This window comes from Haliaeetus albicilla, chromosome 20 (assembly GCF_947461875.1).
Source record: "Haliaeetus albicilla chromosome 20, bHalAlb1.1, whole genome shotgun sequence".
Classification (NCBI taxonomy): domain Eukaryota; kingdom Metazoa; phylum Chordata; class Aves; order Accipitriformes; family Accipitridae; genus Haliaeetus; species Haliaeetus albicilla.
Window position 1 is genome coordinate 8,407,286 of NC_091502.1, and position 19,487 is coordinate 8,426,772.

Below are 19,487 nucleotides of genomic sequence, written 5' to 3' on the forward strand. Positions count from 1 at the left end.
GGGCTGGTAAGGGAGGAGAGCGCGGCTGGGGAGGAGAGCGCGGCTGGGGCCGGGGCGCGCTGGACCGGCGCATGCGCAGAGCCGCCGCCGAAGCCTTTGCCCCTGTGCGGGCGTCGCATGCCGTGAAGGGACGTTCCCGCGGCAAATGGCGGCGCCAGGAGGGGGCCTGTGCTGCTCGCAAGGTTTATCCCCTCGGCTGCGAGAGCTGCCGGGTCGCCCGCCGCCCCTCTGCTTCTTACTCAGGCCGTCCTTGGGGCGGCTTCGCGCCGGAGTAGTTTTTGACTCTGTTTACCGGCTTGGGCGTGCTTAGTCTTGGGGTTAAAAATAAGAAAGCCGACCCTCATCTCGTTTCTGCAAATTAAACAGCAAGAAAATTCAGTTCTCCAAAATGTGTAACTGCAGGGAGGAACCCACACAAATTCAAAGATATCCATGACCATCTTTTAGATGGGAAACTACTGCTCTGAACTCTTCCGGACAGACTTTTCAAGTGGATTAATGTTGATCACTGAGCTAGAGCTAAATGCGAACTAAATTTGACTTCTTGCTTGTTCTAGGACTCGCTCTGAATTGATGCTGCAAACATTTAAACATACACTTAATTTCCTGAGTTGGGTTATGCATATTTCCAAGATGGGAGCCTGTGTGCTAAGGAATAAAAGGTGTGTCATATAATGGATGTACAAACAAATTTTGTTTCCCCCTACACTTTCCTCATCTTCTGGAACAGGAACGCAAAACCTCTGTGAAGGATGGTGCTCTCGTCAGACTGCCCACTTTTAGTCCACAGGATAAGGAAAACATAAGCGGAAACAAGATCTGTTGTCTGCTAGACATTGCTTTGCTGTGTGCAACTAAAAGTCTGTGACATGGATAATATTTATCAACTTTAAAGGGAAAATTATTACGATAAATGATTTAGTGTTTCCAAAACATTAAATAGAGAGCAATTAGAATTCAGAATGGGGGAAAAATTCTAGACTTCTTCATAATGGGGAATTTAGTATTACAGGATCATAGAATAATTCAGGCTGGAAGGGACCTCAGGACATCTCTCCCATCCTTATACCTAGTTTAAATTTCTTTTGTGTCTCTTCCCAAAAGTAAAGCCAACCTGCTGTCATTTTATGGTGGAAATCAGTATTATATGCTATAGATTTGCTATCGTGAGAGAAAAGCAAATCTGCTACGGTAAAGCATGTGACTTCTTGCATAGCTGTCAAACCTTGTGCTTGAGCACGCGTCCCGTACCTGAGAGTACCCCAGAGCATGTTTCTTGAGCTCCAGGCTATTGCTGGCCCATGCCCTCTGGAGTGTGGTAGGGCTCCACCAGCAGGCATGGATCTCAGGCAGCAGCTGGCACCTCTGGGCAGAGACCTACCTCATCGCAGTCACCGCTCGCTCTCAGAGTGCACCATTTTTTCCAGTGAGCTGAGAAATCTGCTGTCAAAACTGAAAGTTTCAATAAAAAAGTCAGTAAAGCTTCCCATCTGCCATAGTCTGTGAAACTAAATAAAAAACTAAAGGCGTTAATGTCTTAGGAAAAGATGATTCCTACTGCCATTTTTACTGCTTTCTCTGTGTTGGTATTTTGGAAACCCTGACAAGTGTCAGCTGATTTACCCACAGCTGATTTGCCACATGGGAAAGTTCCCCATGCCTAAATGGGAAACAGCATAGAGCAGGGATCTCTGAACATGCCTACGGTATTTTTGAGAGAGAAGACATTTTATGAGGCCAATTGTAACCTACCCCTACTGCCTTATGCTAACGGCATAAGAAAGCTGCAGAGATGGTATACAGTGAGTGCACTGTCAGTCAGAACACCCCTTTTATGGTCAGGGTTTGTGAGCATTATGCAACATCAGGGCTTTCTGCTGCTCACCTTCTTTCAGCCTCAAAGTCCTTTCTGAAGAGATAAGGTACAGGGGATATGAGTGAAAGGTCTTTCTACTCCAGCTCCCAACAAGAGAAACAAAGATAACGTAAAGAAGTATTAAGACATTATCACTTCTTGCATTAACCTGTTCACGTTCCATGGATGAACCACTTTCACATAGAAACTTCAGACTTGAGACCTTTGGATATGAGAATTTTATACCTGAAGTTTCTGGAATACAAGTATTTTGCAGAATAACAGACTTCAGCTAGGAAAAATTTTCAGGTGACTTACTTGCCACAAATGATGAACTTCAGCACCAGAAATATATAAACATTTCCAGCCCCCCTTTTCTGCTTGTGACTCCTCATACATAATTGAGCTTATGGTAGGTATTTAGATTTTTCTGATTGTTCCTGGACACGTTCATATGTATCCAAGCAGCAGGTACATTCTGTGGCAAGAGCCCTAGCTCTGCTACCCGGCTTGTCTATATCGGGCACCTGGGCATACTGGTGCCCAGCATATTCTGATGTTTCAGCCCAATTATCTAGGACAGTGGAAAGAAGGCACTGTGATAGGGAGGCAGTGCACCTATCTTGTAAATGAAATGGTGCCAAGGCACCACTGGAATCTGACCATGTTCATAATATCAAACTTTCTTACCCTCCAAAATTGGGTGTATACATTCAGACCAGCTATTGGAAGTGGTCCCTGGCCTGTATGGTCCCTGGCCATACTGGGAATTGTGTCTGGTCTGTGTTACAGCCTTGATACTCTGGGCTCATTTATCTCATCAACAGATACAAACTGCATGTCACTTTCCTCTGTTATCAAGTGTATGAACAGTATGGGTGCTAGAATCTTTATATATCAGCTCATTATTTCTGTGCTGTTAAAAACACCTCTATAGCACTTTTTAACATAAGTTCTTCCAGTTAATGTTTCCTAACATAGAAACAGGTAAGTTAAAGAAGCCTTTTGTCTCTTGTAGGAGATTAAGAAATGAATTTTATATTTGTGATCTCTGAGTTGGTGTGCATAAACATATATAAATTACATTAAGAGAATTCAAGTTAGAAAATAAAGTTTCTAGAGCTCTTGATGCAATGATAAGTACAAGGATCAGAATGTTTTCAGGGTTAGGTTCTTAATGAGGAATTAATTAGGTAAAAAATATAGCATTATATTGAAAGTTTTTAAAAGACCTATTTCAGAACAGATCTAAAGGCAGAAAATACTCAGTATCGTTCTGCTCTAAACATCAATTTACTATATAGTTTGTATTTAGTAAAGCAAGTAAATCAATTTACATACAATTTGAAAACAAACAAAATGAATGGAAGAACCTCACTATGAATAATACATGTTATGAATAATGTATATGTTGTAGTTTGGGTTTAAAAGACATTTGCAACAGGAAAATTATCTTGTTAACAGGTATTTTTACTATTAAAGGATATAAATCCATCTAGTTTTGCTGAATCATGTTTGTGTAATATCTATTTTACTACTATTTACTTTCTGATTCCTGCAAATAGCTTCCTTAAGAATCAGCATTTTAGCAATATTGGCAGTGTTTGCATCAGACCATTTGCACTGTGAAAGACCACCTAAATTAACTGCATGATCTACTAGCTATAATTAAAATTATAGTTTTAATTGTAGCATAATCTTAATATAATTACTAGTTATAATTGCATTATGCAAACCATTAGTTAGAACTCTACAGAATAGGAATAAAGTTATTAAATTAAAGCTATCATATTTAGGCATTATGTTTTCTGAACCATTAGGATCACAGTAGCAATGTACCATAGTCCATTACAAAAGAAATGTACTTTCTGGTTGCTCTGGTGAGCAAGTAATGTATTAAACCGATCTAATACTTAACAAATGTGAACTATGCCTCTGTTTTCATCCCATGCCAAAAGCTCAGGTTAGGACACTCTGTATTTTAGAAGCATGCAATTCCTTTATTTTCTGCAAGGGGGAATTCACATCTCCTTCATAGTCCACCTCCCTGTGGCTCACAGTTAAAGCTAGTTATTTCCCCTTGTTTATTACATGACTCTTTTATACTGTCCTACTCCTCCCCTACAGTAAACCCACCTCCTTTCTCCAGCCAGTAGCAGATTTCAGCTCCTCACATGGGGAAGAAGGGGAGCATGCTCAATACAAAGAGACTAAAAACATGGAGGGATCAACTCTGCAGCTCCCAACACAAGTCAAGTCTGCTCCTACTGCTGTCGGATTTAGAAGAAAGAATATATGTGCTGGTGAGTGCATATTTGCTCCACTTGGGCCTCTCCTGCTGCCAGTACAAGCCCTACTTTTCCTTCTCTAGTGGATCCCAGGACCTTTCACCATATTATTGGTTATAGGTTTTTGATGTTTCTGGGCTGAGGTTCCCATCTAGGTTGCAGAAGAGGGAGGAGAATCACTGTCCCTTATTCGTACTTATTCATGCAAGTACTGGGCCTAACAATTCTTAGCTATTACACAAACATGAAACTTGGCTCTTTTTTTTCAAACCCTATTTTCTTCCCTTGACTTACACTTCTGAGAATTTAATTCTTTATATTTTTCTTTCTTCTTGCAAACTTCTCCCTTCACTTTTGATCTATTCAGTTTGGACTCAGCAGTGTGTCTGGTCACCACAAACAATGGGGAATATGGCAGCTGTCATACCCTAATCAAATAACTAATGCAGATCTATGTGGCTTTGTCACTAATATATGGATGATACTATAGTTCAGATTTCATTGCCACAGACCTCGTTTTGTTCACCAACAGAACTTAAAGGCCCTGTAATTGCTATTATCACAACTGTGATTGGCTTTCAGACCCCTATAGTAACACCTCCTGAACAGTTGTAATTTGATTCTCCTGAATCCATTTGTCTATCTGTAATGTGTTTTCTCTCTAACAGTGTATTACTTAACACAACTTAAGATATAAATACACATCTTAGGAGGTCAAAGAATATTGAAATAACTGATAAGTACTTCCAAATGGGAACAATGGTGACCTTGTTCTGAAAACCATGTTTCCAAAGCCCAGGATACATTCGTTTTATGTTCTAGGAACTTGATTTTTTTCTTTGAAGTAAAAACTTGAGTACGCATTGGTTGCTTCAGTTACACTTTGGCTAGGCAAAGGTCTTTGTAACACGTGCCAAGTCATGCCATTTTGAATTAGTCTTCAAAGGAGCAAAATTGGTACTTGCTACAATCATAAACCAATGCTTTCTACACCAGCCTATGCAGGCTGTGAGCCGCAGAACTGGCACGGCCAGACGTCCCCCATGCTGCTGTCCCGCTTCCTTAAATTTTTCTGTGGCCCCATTATGGCCACTTTGCTCCACCTGCATGTTGCAGCTACTGGCAGGTCTCTGGGTACATGGGTGGTGGTAAGGTCAGGAAGTCACAGAGGTCCTAGTTTGGTTTTCCACCTGCTGTCCGTTGAGTGGTCTTAGTGAAGCCTTTAGGAATTTGTACTTTTGAGATCTCTGTCTCCTTGTTGAATGTGGTTGGAATTAGCAAAGGGCTAGTGAGGGGGATGGATGGACAAAGTGATTATGTAGGTCTTCTATTTTATTTTTTTCTTGGAAACTAGAAGAAATTATAGCTAAACAAAGGTTCACTGAACTTTGTCAGTAACTATGAAACATTTATTCTGGGAATGAAATGTATTAATTTTCAACTTAATTTTTTCAAAACGCCAGAAACACAAGAAAACTTGCAAGTATTTCTAAGCTATGTTAAGAGTACAGTAATATCATCTTTGATAACAAGTAAGCATTTAAAATGCTAACTTTTGGTTTTTTTTCAGGAATACCCAGTATGATTATAGAGCAATCTGCAGATGAGTAGGAACTATACAGAATTGGAAAAAATGAGTAATGCCACATGACAACAGGAACAGTAGACATTGTAGAACAGCTTAAAGAATTACGTTGACATTGTAATGTCACATTTTTGCACAATTTTTAAAAGTTTTCGTATGAAAACCAAGGACAGCAAAAATATATTTTCAATTCAGAAGAAAGTCTTTTTAACAATACTAAGGCCTTGCTTAATGTGAAAAAAGTATGGAATTCGTTTCAAATTTGAACTTTACTTTGGAATTCATTTGTGCCCTTGTCAAAAAATAGAGAGCAGCGGGGTTCAACGCATTCTAGTACCGTCTCTGGCCAAAGCGCGATGGGGTCTTTGCGTCTCCAAAGGTGGCTGTGAATCCCAAGGCCCAGACCCTCACAAGTGTTTCGGTTTCATTGGGAGCTCACCTGGGGGCACCCGGACACCTTCCATTACACGGCCATAGGGGTCCACCCTTTTTAACCGTAGGGTAAAGCCTTGGCCTTTACCCAAACCTTGGCCTTGTCCCACCCCGAAGCGGGTATAACAGGCAGGGCTCCGTCCGGGCAAAGGCCGCTCTCGGCCCCTCGTCCTGCAGGTTACCACCCTCGCCTGCTGCCGCTCGGTGCAGCCCGAGGGTGAACACGCAGGGCCTGTCTCTCCACGGGGGCCGCGGCAGCGCTGCCGGCGCACGCAGGACCGCGCTGATGCTGTGAGAGAAGGTGTCGTGGCCGTGCCCCCCGCGGCCTGTGGAGCACGGGAAGAGGCGAGTTGGGACTCGGCCTAGGTGAGAGCCGCCGGCAGGTGAGGGGGGCGGGGAGACCTCTCCGTGTCAGTGCGGGCGAACGGACCCGGGAGCCCGTGGGCGACGGGGGCCGCTCTGGCCCGGCCGGGGGCGGCCGCTCCCCGCGCCGCCTCTGGGCGGGCTCTTTCCCCGTCGGGGAAGCGAAGGCCGGGCCGGCGGCTCGAGGAGCGGCCGCTGAGGGGCGCGGCGCGGAGCCAATGGGAACGCTCGTAGCAGGAGCCAATGGGGGCGGCCGTGACATGGCGGGAGCCGTGGGTGGGGGGCGGGCGCGCATTAAGGCAGAGGTGGCGGTAGCGGCGCATCTGCCGGTCCCGGCCCCCGCAGGCATGGAGCCCTCGCAGGTTGCGATCGTCGGCAGGTAAAGCCTTTCCTCTCCCGCGGGCGGGTGCAGCGCCCCGGGAAGGAGGTGCTGGCCCGGCCCGGCCCCCCCCCCCCCCCCCCCCGGGGAGCTCTGGGAGCGGATGGCCGGGGAGGTGCAAGGGGCTCGGGCGCCGTGCCGGCGAGGTCCGGCCTGCGGGGCGGTGGGTTCGCTGTCCCCGCCGTGGCAGGCGTCGGCTGTGGCGGCGAGGCGCTACCTCGGGGCGGTCGGTGGCTTTCGGCGTGGGGAGCCCGTGCTGGGAGAGCAGGGCCGGGGCGAGGGAGGTCTGGCCGGCTGCGGGTTCCTGCGGCTGCCGGAGTTGGGGAGCCTGGGGGGCAGTGCACCTGCTTGGCTCATCAGAAAGAGTGGCTCTGCTTAGGCCCCTGACAGCTCTGTCCTACTTCAAAAAAAACCCCAAACAACAAACACCCAAAAAAACCCCCCAAACCCCACCCCAAACCAGAACAAACACCAAACACCTACAGCATCTACTCGAAGTAAGTTGTCCGTTAGACCTGGAAGGCTGCTGCCCCTTTTCGTTGTAGTGTCGTGTGTGTGTAAGTGCAAGGGTGGAGAAATCCAAACACAACTTTAAGATCCCGTTTGCCAGCTATGTCAAGAAACTCTGACGTTTCGTTCAGGCACTCCTGCAGTAGTGCTTTCTTGCCGCAAGACACAGCGGTATTTTGGACTTGTGTGGGAATGCACTGTTTCATCCTCCTCTTGAGCTAAAACTGAAGTTCTCTATTTGAAGAATAATCTGGTGGGGAGAGAAAAAACCTGCCAAAGAGTAACAGCCCCCTACTCGCCGCTGTAACTCTGTGTTAAAAGCATGGGCTGCAACAAACTTTTATCAGTGAGACCACTTGAGGTCTGGGGACACGTGTCTCGGCGCCGTCATGTGGCGGTGACAAAGCTGGCTCTTATTGGTGGCACTCGGGGAACTCTTATTCGCTGTAGGTGTGCGAAGGGTCGGAGAGCTGGACTTACTTTGTACGCTCTGTAGTTCAAAAGAAAAACAAACCCCACAATCCTAAAAACCCGTATTGAAACAATAAAAATTTTGTCAAACACTGATTTGAGGAATTTAAAAGTGCAATTTGAAAGAGTTATAAAGATACTGGTAGCTCAGATGTGCTTAAGTAATCCAAATGCTTTTATTTTAAAAGTACTGGTTACCCAGGAGGCTCCAGTAGCTAACAAACCTTGACCCATACCTTACCTTTTCCTTAAGTGTGCTTGTTCTGTAGTTTGCCTGAGAACATCTGAGGTCTGGGCTTACTACAGTGAAATTGTGTGTGTGGTTTTTTTGTTTTAAAGGGTAACCGTTTTGAGTGAGAACTTACTGTCTGCTTAACAATGCTAAATGCAAAGTTTTGTTCTTTTTTCTTTTTTTTTGTCCCAATTATTTCCACTGATTCCTGCTGTTTCCTGCAACTTCCTGTTTTGTTCCTCTTTTTTTTAATATTTAAACTAAAGGCTGAACATGTTCCTGTTTTCTCTTCCTTCTTTTCTCATCTGCCCTATTGCTTTATCTCTGACTTTTATTCCCCTTTTAATCCTTTATCAATGCCTTAATGGCCTTGTATTCTCCAGTTGCCAGAGGTTGTTTAAGTTTAATGCTACAAATACAGTGATCTCAGAAATGACAGGAGATGCCTGTAATTATCAAAATCCCCACTGTAACAGTCATGGATATGGAGTTCTGCTCTTGTCTTTGTTAAGGAGATTTTTTTTATTTTTTTTTTTGGAATCTCAGGTTATTTAAGCTTACTACACTGTTCCTTGGCACTTCTGTTTGAAGCGGCTGATGCATATTATAAATCTTATTGAGTTAAAACCTGCATTGCTTTAAGAGATGTGATAAAATTGTCAGTTACTGCAAGTTTCCTCTATGTATTTCTCAGTAATGTGATTTCACCAAAAGGTGTAGGCAGACTGTTCCTGCATACCTCCAGCATGGTAGGGTGATTCATCTAAAAAGAAGGGTAGTGCTAGAGGTCAGTAGGTGGAAAAGCAGTATCAAACCCATAGTTGTTTTTTCTGGAGTTGTTTTGTTTTTGTTTTTTTTCCTTTTCACATGCTATGGTACTTCCTGAATTGTAGAAGACCAGTGACTTTGGTAGCTGGGCCTTAGGTTTTCTGATCATCTTTGAAGCAGGATCCTGAACTCTTGGACCAATGGGCTGGTGTCTGTCTTTAGACTATGAACTGAACAGATGAGTTTTAAAATGTAGAACAAAATAAAAATAATAATCTCTTTAATGTAATTCCATGCACCAACTCCAGGTTAAGACTGCAGCTGACAAAACTGTTGATACTTGAGTCCAGTGTCCCAAAGTAGTGCTTCCTACTGTTTTGAATTCTGCTGTCCTTTTTCTGTTTTTTCTTCCTCATTTATCTTTCTTCCAGCTCTCAAAGAGAAGCTGCTACATGGCTAGCAAAGGATATTTCTCTGTTAGAGAGAGATTTGTTTTTTACCAATATGCAAACGATCTTCTCATCAAATATTGATGAGTCCAAGCTCTGTTTTCATTCTTGCAATGCTTGTCAAACCCCCTTCCCCAAAATAAATGCTTCTTTATTTATTAGCTGATACTTGTTTTCTTTTCAGTGGACTCATTGGTTGCAGCTGGGCCATGGTGTTTGCTGCTGGAGGCTTCAAAGTGAAACTTTATGATATTGCACAACAACAGCTAACAAGTGCACTGGAAAACATTCGGTAGGTCACCTGATTTGAAATGACCAGGATTGTAATGAAACTGTGGGAATTATGAATGAACAGGCACATCTTACTCTTTAAGGGATTCTCAAGCTTGGAAGAAGGCTTTAACTTAGAAGTACAGATCCTGTTAAGGTCAGAAGAACTATGTTCCCAAATCTCTCAATGACACTTCTGAAGAGCACTTTAATTCTTAAGTAGTGATTTAAGAGCTTATGTTTAGATCCAAGTTCTCGAAACAATGTTTACCGTGATTAGTTTTTCTATAAGCTAAGCTTAAAATACATGAACATAAGAGGTTTTGCGTAGAAAGACAACAAAGAGTTTCAAAATGGAAGTAGGTTAATATGGATTGCTGAGGAGCCCTGCTACAATTATTAGTATTTCATAACTAGAACTTTTAAAATTCTTAAACTAATATTTTTTGAGTCCTAGAAGAACAGATGGCTACTTCCACTAATGATGCAACTGCTGATCAGTTATAGTAGAGGCTGGGAGGCATCTTTAGAAGGAGCAAAATCTGAAACTGTGAACACAAGAACAATTGCACTGCTTCAGACCAACAATCCTCCAGCTCTTTACTCTGTTGCCCTGTGGTGCTACAGCTAAAGGCGCATGCTCTCTTGGTACATGACAGAGCTACAAGTTCAAGTTCCTGCCTGTCTGCTCCCCTCGCCCAACCTTTAGTGCCTCTAAGTTGCTTGTGTATTCAGTAACTCTAACTAGATTTCTTCCAAGTATTTCTCTAACTTTCCCTTGAACTTGTGTAAATCCTTTTGTGGCCTCGTTGCCAAAGGACTTTGTGTTCTGCAGGTTTACTGCTTGCCTTATGAAGTACTATTCCCTTTTGGCATGTTGCAGCCTGATTGTGTTCTGTAACAAGGCTTACAGCAAGGAGGCGTGACTTCATGAGCCCCTTGTAGGTCAGTTCAGTTGTTGGAGTTTCGAAGTTAAACAATATGTGATATCTAGTGAGGTTTGCTAAAAAAGGCTTGATAATGAAAGAGGGGGGGGAAAAAATCTCTCCCCTACATTTTTTTTTTTTCTTTGTTCCCCAAACCCCTCTTTCCTGGTTGGTGTTAGTCAGACTGAACATCTCTGTTGCTACACCTAAATGACAGACACTTCTGTTTTTTTCAGAATCACTGTCATAGCAGTAACCTTAATGGGATTCTGGATTAGTGTGGAAGGGGCAGTTTTGCAGTCTACATTACTAAAGACAGCACTTGCCCCTAATTTTTTCTTTTTCTAATAGCAAAATGAGGACTTAAGCTTTCTAAGGCTTTTGGCTTGGGAAAGTGAAGCATAAGATGTCATGTGTAATAGGATAGAGTGTTATTTGGGTGCATCTGTACTGTCCTGTGCCTGCATGTGCTGCTGCCCCGTAGGAGTTCAAGGCAGGTTTTGCCTTTTACGTAAGGTGCTCTTAACCCAACTTATAATTAACTTGTACGTTTTGGCTGTTGTAACATCCTGGTTAAAAAGCCTAGTTTCAGGACAACGTTTTTGTGACAAGAATACAAGCTATGCAGTTTCTTCCACCAGTATTTTAATGATTGTATCTATCAAAATATGGTCAAACTTGAACTTCTTTGCACTGATTTCATAGCACACAATGTGCAGTAAATCTCTCTGAGTTATTGATATGATACTTGTGTGAGGGCTGGAGCTTGAGTAGGTAACAAGGGCTCACAGGAGAGAGCAACTGACAAAGTCAGCTGGTGGCTACTTATCTGGACTTGCTGGGATTTGCTTTTCTTTTTCTCTCCAAATAGCTAGTACTTTTAGGGAAGTTTTTAGGCTTAGGGTTTCTGTGGGTTTTCTTGTTTTAGTATTGAGAAGTATTTGTTCCGCTCTAGTCTGCAGTCTGTGAACTTTTAGTGTATGAAGGTACTCTACATATTAAAGAGAAACTGGGGCATACAGAGGACTGTTCGTAGTTTCCCTTTTCTAAACAAGTGGGATTTGAGTAGTAAACAACATTCACTTCTAAAAGCAGATGATACTCCTTTGGCAGAAATATTAAATATTTATTAACTATTTTATGTGGTGGACTTTTAGTACATTGACCTGTAACTCATTCTGAATTTATATACAGGACATCTTGAGGTTCACTTACCTAATGAATTCAGCTGTCACACAACCATAGGTGGGCAGCAGGGGTGTGTAGTCCTGCAGGAGGACTGGAATGAGGCTGGTACGGACCTACAATGATCATGAGAGCCTGCATGTATCTATGGAAAATCTGAAATGTACTCTAAATTTATTCAAAAGACTTTGGTTATGGGTAAAAAATAAGATTAAAGCATGGAGTTTGGATCTACTGAAACAAGTGGAAATATGTATCATGTTGCCACAATATCAGTAGACCAGATACAGAAGGAAAAGGAGAGTGTGTTTACTAAGGCCTACATGGTGTGATGGATTTACTACCTATCTACCTGTTGCCAGACGCATGGCAGTCAGTGCCCTGGCATACAAAACAACCACACATTGGATTGAACTGGGTGTACCAGTGGCATTATTAACCAGTGTCTGCTCTAATGGTACAACCTTTTGTTCTGTTGGAGAAACAAACTAATGAACAGCTTTATGCCACGCTTGACCTACTGAATACATGCTGTAGTAACCTGCCTTGGAAAAGGTAACTTTTCATATCCAGTATGCTTTTTTCTGAGTCAGTGTGATTCTGGTTTGAATGCAAGATTGATAAACTTTAAAATAATGAGAGTTAGAAAAACAAGTAGTACCCTATTCCTGAAAGTAATCCTAAAACATATGATGCAGAAATGCTTTAGTGCATGCCTCCCAAAAAACCTTCAAGATTCTTGTAATATGTAAACTTTTTTTGAATAGTTACTGTGCTACTGTTCTAAACATATTATGCTGCTGATAAAGGCTGATTAATTACAGTGGAAATGCTGTATTTTTTCCCCTATGTAACTGGTTCATGTTTTATATAGAATAGTTTTTGCATGTATAGTGAAAGACTATTGCAAGGGGAAAAAGTTCAGTTGACTCTGAAGAGGACACTAAAACTTGGATATTTGCGCACGCATTCTGTGATTTCTTTCTAGAACTAGATGCTGGTTAAATATGGTATTTACTGAGATATAAAACTGTATCTCCTCCAGGACGCAGGAGCAGGTAATGGGTTTTAATATATGAAAAACAAACAATTGTATGCATAAAGGCTATAGCTAACTAAAGAAAAAAATACTGTAGAAGATTACAGGAAGTAGTCTGTGCTAAAATACAAAGACAAGATTATTTTTAAAACTACATTATTATATTCAACTGCACTAAACAGTACATTATACTAGAAGCTCTTTTCTATCTTCTGATCCTTCCTTTTTTCTCTTAGCCCAAATAGAAAAATTTTCTGGGACAGATTGAAGTTGACTTTGTGAAGTGGTACTTGTATCTAGGGATATGGGCACATAAAACTACTATTTTTACTTTTATTACATAGATACAAGTGAAATGCAATAGTAGTATCAAAACATGGAAATACTTGGTTGGAAGGGAAGCAGCTTCGACCCTCTATTAAATAACAGGGACCCTCTCCCTTAAATTAAATTAATTTAAACTTTAATTAATTAAAAATGAAAAGAAATTATTAGTGAGTTCCATTCTTCCAGAACAGACTCTACAGAACTCTGCCTTCTGAAAACTGGTAGATGCTGCTAAGGTTGCATGGTACTGAATCTAAACTCAAAAGTGAAGCTGTTCAGTGAGAATTACTTCCATGTCAGCTTTACCTGACTATAGGTTGCTTTTCTGCATGCTTCAAAGACATTAGGCTTTTAAAGTGTTGGAGCCAAGCAGTCTTGAGATCAGAGTATCACACTTCCTCTTAAGTATTCATTTAACTGTAACTTTTATTGGACCTGATACATAGTAAAGTGTAGTATTGCCCTAAGCAACCTTAACTTTTTCTGTACTGTAGGAGCACAATTGCTATGAAAAACAAACAAGATGCAGGGGCTAGAAAAAAAGTAGCATTTCCCTGCCCACCCCTAGCCAAGTGGAGAGAAGTTCTTTAAGAGCTGTACTGTTGTGAATAGGGATCTGGAACTTGTAATGAAGTGTCTGATGTATGGCAGGTCACAAGGTCGAGGAAGTAAACCATATCTATGCCTATGACTTCGCTGTAGCCAGTTTTGAAAGACTCTTCCCCCTGTAACTCAAGCTTATCACCTTTCTCGTTCCAGGAGGAGACTAGTCTCCAGAAAAGACATTTGAATGAACATTACTTCTTGCTGTCTGGTGCCCTTATATGCTTTGTTTGTATAAAAAGGGGAACAGCTTACTGGATTGGTTTTGTAGCATGAGGAGTACACTGATAAGGCTTTACTCTCTTTTCCTAGATCACGGCATGTTCCGTGGCTGTGTGGTTAGATACTTTTCCCAAGCTGGCTTCCTCTGCCAGTCTCTGGTCGGTATTGTATTGACATTGTGTTTGTATCAAGGGCAAAATGTAGCTTGGCTTAGGTCTTCCTTGGTAGTTTTATATATCTCCTTTGAGGGGACACCTTTTAAGTAGACAATTCTTATCAAAGTATATTTTTATTGAGTGGCACATCAAGCTTGTGCTAAATCATAGGCTTGATTCTACCTTTCAGTTTTATCCCTCCCCACAAATGCAATTAACTGGATGGGGAAAATTGCTTCATTTGCAGAACTAAGTAGAGAATGTCTTAATAGGTTTTGGAAGGGTATAGATTCTGCCTTTCGAAGGGTTCTGCATGGCCATTCTGTAGTTGAAAACACCTCCAAAGGGCAGTGTTGTTTTCTCGCTTCATTCCTGTGTGGCAGCCAGTCCCCTGGGCAGCTAGAATATATGATATAAATAAGACTGATTTTTGCAATTACAAAGGCTGTGTGTTGAGAACAGTTAATGGTGTTGACGTTTGCCTGGTATGCAGAAGTAACAGGTTGTCCAAAAAGCTGGTGAAATCTCCATCCCTGAAGGTTTTCAAGGCTTGGTTACACCAAACCAAGGCTAACCTCATCTCATGTTAGCAATAGTTCTGCTGCAGGTGCAAGCTGGACTGGAGACTTCCCAGGGCCCCTTTCAGCCAGTGTATCTGTGACTGTGTGGGAGACCCAGGTTTCAGGCTGGGTCTGCATGGTCAGAAGCAGGGATGTGGACTGTGGGTCTCTATTTTAGGTAGGCCGACTTTGGTTTTGGTGAGAATTTCCATCTTGAACCTAAACTTAAAATAAACAAAATATTAAGAACCACAGAAAATGCTTCCTAGCAGGAAGGTTTCCCAGCATAAACTTGTTCAGTTCTGATGCCAAGATGCCAAAAGAATCTTGACAAACCTAACGAGTGAGCTTATTTAGCTCACTAGATCTGGAGACAGCATTGGAATTGATCTTCTAAGGGTAAGAAGGGACTTGTAATGAGTTGCAGACCCTGCTCAGACTCAGCAATATTGGCAACTCTGTGTTTACCATGGAAAAACATAATGACTGTAATTGCATTTTCCTGTTAAAAAAAAAAAAAACAACCAAAACTGCAATGATAGCAAAGACTATCTGGTCTGTTTAATGCCAATATAGGCATCCTCAGAGTGCCAGGGCTGGAAAACAGTTTGTGTGTGTGATAATTTTAGGAGATCTCAGAACTTGTATGGTGTGCATCACCATACTTTTGTACTATGTCCCAGCTCCCCTGTTTTCCTTTGCTTTGTGCCTCTTCAAAACTGTGGCAAAGGCAGATGTGTAACTCTCCCTCTTTAATATACTGTTGTTGCTATGGATGAAGTACGTTTGACAGCGCTGGATCTCTCTTATTTGAACAGGAACATACATACTTTCATGGTCCAGCTTGTACTGCTGTTTCAAGAAGACATAATGTGTAATAACTTTTCCATGGTGGTGTGTTGTGTGCTTACCTTTAGTCTGGGGAGAGCAGGAAGAGGGAAGGTGATTGCTTATGCATTCATATGGCCAATTGTAACTCAGTATTAGCTGCTTACTATTTGGCTGTTGCATGTGTGGACAGTGAGCTGGTCCCAGTATTGGGGGCTTTCAGTTGTCTACTTGGTCTGTTGTGTCTCAGGGTAGGTATATGAGGCTGGTGATGGCTGGCTTATTTTTGGTTGGGTTTTTTTGCTATGCCAACTACTCTCTCATTTATCAGACAGGACTAGATAGCAGTCTGGTGTCGTGACTGGTTAATGGCCCTAGTCTTTGGGCAGTGGTGGTTGGCTGAACTTGTGAAGAATAATAATGGTGGTGTCTTCTCTCTATTCTCCTTGCTGGTTTGGGCAATAAGTTTGTGATTAAGTGGTCTTTAATCTTGCAAGTATTTGCTTGTTCCAACAATGTGTGCTGAATAGTATGACTGCCCAATAGTAGCTGTGGATAAAGGTGAGGCAATGGGGTATGAAGAAGATGGGTTAAGTATTAGTATTGCTTGCAAGGTCCTTCTGTAAAAACTTTTAGAACAGGGTTTGTGACCATGAGCATCCGGGGCAGTTTATGTGATCAGGGCTGTTGTTATAGATTAGCTGCCTTATCTTGAAGCAAATACTGGCTCACTTCCCACAATTGTGTTGACATGGGCAGTCAGGTACAACAGTAAAACTCTGGAGGTAGGCAAAGTGTGGGCTCTAAAAGGAGGTAGTATTTTCTTAGGGATGTGAATTCTTCATGTCAAACTCTTCAAACTGTGCACACCATACAATTGCAAAGCGAAGTCCTGTGGTGTGTTCTATTGACATGGCTGCAGTAACCTCAGTCTGTGGTCATCCTTAGCGATGATTACCCTGAAGTCTAGGCTGCTTTGAATAAAGAGTCATCCAGTAGAGGTCAGTGGTGTACTGCTGTATGTACAAAACGATCTGTTTGTGCCTTAATGTATGATAAATACCAGGGAAAGCTCCCTTCCTTTCCCACAAAAGTGTGGACAATATTACCCCAGGGGAATATAAAGAGGGTTTAGCATTTGGAAGAGTTAAAACTAAATTGTGGAACAAAACAGCCAGAATGTCAACAAATATATTGGTGAAGGGGGGGGGGGGGGGGGGCAAAAAAAATTTTCCTGGGAGGGAAGGCCAAAATTCAAGTAATGCACAAGTTCTATTTCCTATTCCATGCTTTAAATAACTATACTAATTTAAATAAATGGCTAGCATGAAGATTGGTGATGTTAACAGGAAGATTTTTGTTTAGGAGGAAGAATCAGTCCAGCCTTAAGTTTGAAAGTATGACAATGCTTTTTTGCTGGTTAATTATGAAATGGTGTTCAATGCACAGTGTAGTGGATAATGGCTTATGACAGAGGAGCAGAAATGATGGGATGGTCATCACTGGCAGAGAAGGAAAGGTATGGAACAGGAAATGGGTGCTGCAAACTTATGTGAAAACTTGTGGAAGAAAAAGAAAAGTCGGATCTTTTAGTCTCATTCTAGCCTTTTTGAGTCCCTCAGTTATCAGTCATGGAGTTGAGTTTCAGAGGACCAGGGAGGATGAGACAAGTGTCATATTGCACAGAAAGTGAACAAAAACTTCACCCTTTTCTTCAAAGAAAGAAATAATTCTGTTGTGATCCCTTCAAATTTAAGTTCCGCTTTTCTTTTTTTTTTAAGAGCAATGCACAGCCTATGAGCAAGAAGAGGGTGCTGGATTTAGGCAAGCGCACCTGGGAAATGAACTTCTGATGAATGGCTAGTTAAGACCTTTTGAATTAGAGTAAATGGCTTCAAGTTGCACCAAGGGAGGTTTAGATTGGATATTAGGAAAAATTTCTTCACCAAAAGGCTTACCAAGCATTGGAACAGCCTGCTCAGAGAAGTGGTTGAGTCACCATCCCTGGAGGTATACAAAAGATGTGTAGATGTGGCATTTAGGGACATGATTTAATGGTGGACTTGGCAGTGTTAGGTTTACAGTTGGGATCAATGATCTTAATGGTCTTTTCCAACCTAAATGATTCTATGATTGGTTCCTTACCATCTCGCCTCACAAGGTGTGAAGGAGTCAGAAGTTTGGACACTCTAGTTTAGGTGCACCTTTTTCTTTACAGGTGAAGCACTTGCACCTTTAGTGTGCTGGAAGCCTTAAGTCTTGGATGGAACTCCTGCCTAGCAAGTTTTGGTGTACCCTGGCAGGTTGGAAAACGGAGCTAAAGCTTCCTGTTTCCTATTCTTTACTACGCAGATTGCTCAAAGGCAGAAGTCTGTGCTTTCCAGCCATCCATTTTCTGTGGTGTTAAGAAACCAAATGGGGAATCGATCCAGAAACTTGATGGATTTCCTACTTATTTCTGTGATGCTGCCTGGAGGGGTGTGTGTCTGAGCACTTCCCTCCCCCCCTACCCCCCCTTTTGTAAACAAAACTTAGCAGAAAATAATTTCTGACTAGTTTAGCTTTGGATAGGAAGGGTCTGGGTTTTTGAGCCTAAATCCGTTTTTGAGAAAAGAGGCAGAAAGCCATTAATGGAACTCTTTTCATCAGTTTTGGACTGCATAAACCGGTAGGAATACTAATTTTGGCACCAAGTCTAAGGGATTCCAGGGAAGTAAACAGGACAGACCTGAGCAGTGTCTAAAAAGTCTATGACTCTTGGCTTCATTTTCCAGCTGAGAATGAATTGAACCTTTTCAAAGCTCTTGTCTAATGTAAACAGAATGCAATGCTTAGCTGTTTACCCAGGCATGCTCTAAGAGTCAAAAATCATTGTCCATGATCAGCTCTGACACAAATAAAGAGGAAGTGCTAGAACTTGCAGTACACACATGATCATCTGGAGTTAATTGCTGAAACAGTTCATTGAAAGTTAATGCTTGTAGGAGTTAGCGCTGTGTGTGCACATGCATGTAGATTTTTTGTTGTTGGTTTTGTTCTTCCCAATTTGAAATAAGGGTGCATATTCTGGTTTAGAAGGTGCACTGTCACCTTTATCAGCTTCAAATAGAGCCTCTGTTGACATCTTACCTACTCACTAGTTATTGGAAATTCATCCATTTAACGTGCAAAGTCCATGGTGATCTGAAGGTATGTTTCTTCTGTTGTACTAAACCAGGAGCAAGCTGTTTTGTTTGCTGGGAAACTAATGTTCTCTTTTCTACTTTGAGTGGAAGAAAGGACATCAGAGTAACTTGCAGAGCAGCATATGTTTATGACCTCTTAATAAAGCCACAATAAAAATGGTAGAGCCTATAATTGCTGTATTTTCTTGGACACAGCACAACTACATGAATGCTGAAGTAAAATTCTGATTCTTTGGAAGTTAATGGTAGATTTAGTGAGCCAGTTCAAGCTAAAGATCTGAGGGCCCAGTGAATCTCTGATGAGGTTTGAGGTTTGTCTTGCTTCTGTATAGTTAAGTAGGAGCGGGATTGTCTTTAAATAAATCCCTGCCAACTTTCGTCTTCAGTGACTTCAGAATACTGTGGTCTAAATGTCTCATTCTGAGCTATTTTCTTTGGGGATAAATAGGTACTTCCATCATAAGACAAGATGGATTGCATACTTGGATGCCTAAAAGGGATCAAGTGCACCTGAAACACTTAGTTCTCCCTTCTTTAAAAGAGAGCTGAGGATGATTGTCTCAGATCTGCATGTTGACAGGGTAGGTGAGATGAATCCCACTCATTTTGTTCAGGAAATCTGGAGGAGGAATCTTAATATTTTTATTTGATCTATGGACTCAATACTTGTTGACAGGAATGAGCTCTAAAGAAAAGGATGGTTTGACAAAGTGAGAGTGCATTATCACACGTTGCTCAGCAGATGGCCTGGAAAAAGTAGAGAGAGAAAAAAGATAAAGGTAATGATCTACATCCCTCTCCCTTTTCAATTAATTTAAAATGCTGCTTGAAAAATACAAATGACACCTCCTGCCA

The 19,487-nt window shown here is 41.9% G+C and overlaps 1 protein-coding gene across 3 annotated transcripts in view; it reads left to right on the forward strand.

The window, feature by feature from the left end:
* Positions 1 to 6,748: 6,748 nt before the first annotated feature.
* The window catches only part of CRYL1 (crystallin lambda 1), a 61,057-nt gene continuing 48,318 nt past the window's right edge, over positions 6,749 to 19,487 (forward strand). For 2 of the 3 annotated variants that reach the window (XM_069808187.1, XM_069808189.1), the window contains exons 1-2: positions 6,749 to 6,902; positions 9,517 to 9,624. In XM_069808187.1, the coding sequence (XP_069664288.1) occupies positions 6,784 to 6,902; positions 9,517 to 9,624 (227 nt within the window). In that variant the 5' untranslated portion in view covers positions 6,749 to 6,783. The remainder of the gene's footprint in view (positions 6,903 to 9,516; positions 9,625 to 19,487) is intronic. The other variant, XM_069808188.1, reaches the window with a different exon arrangement.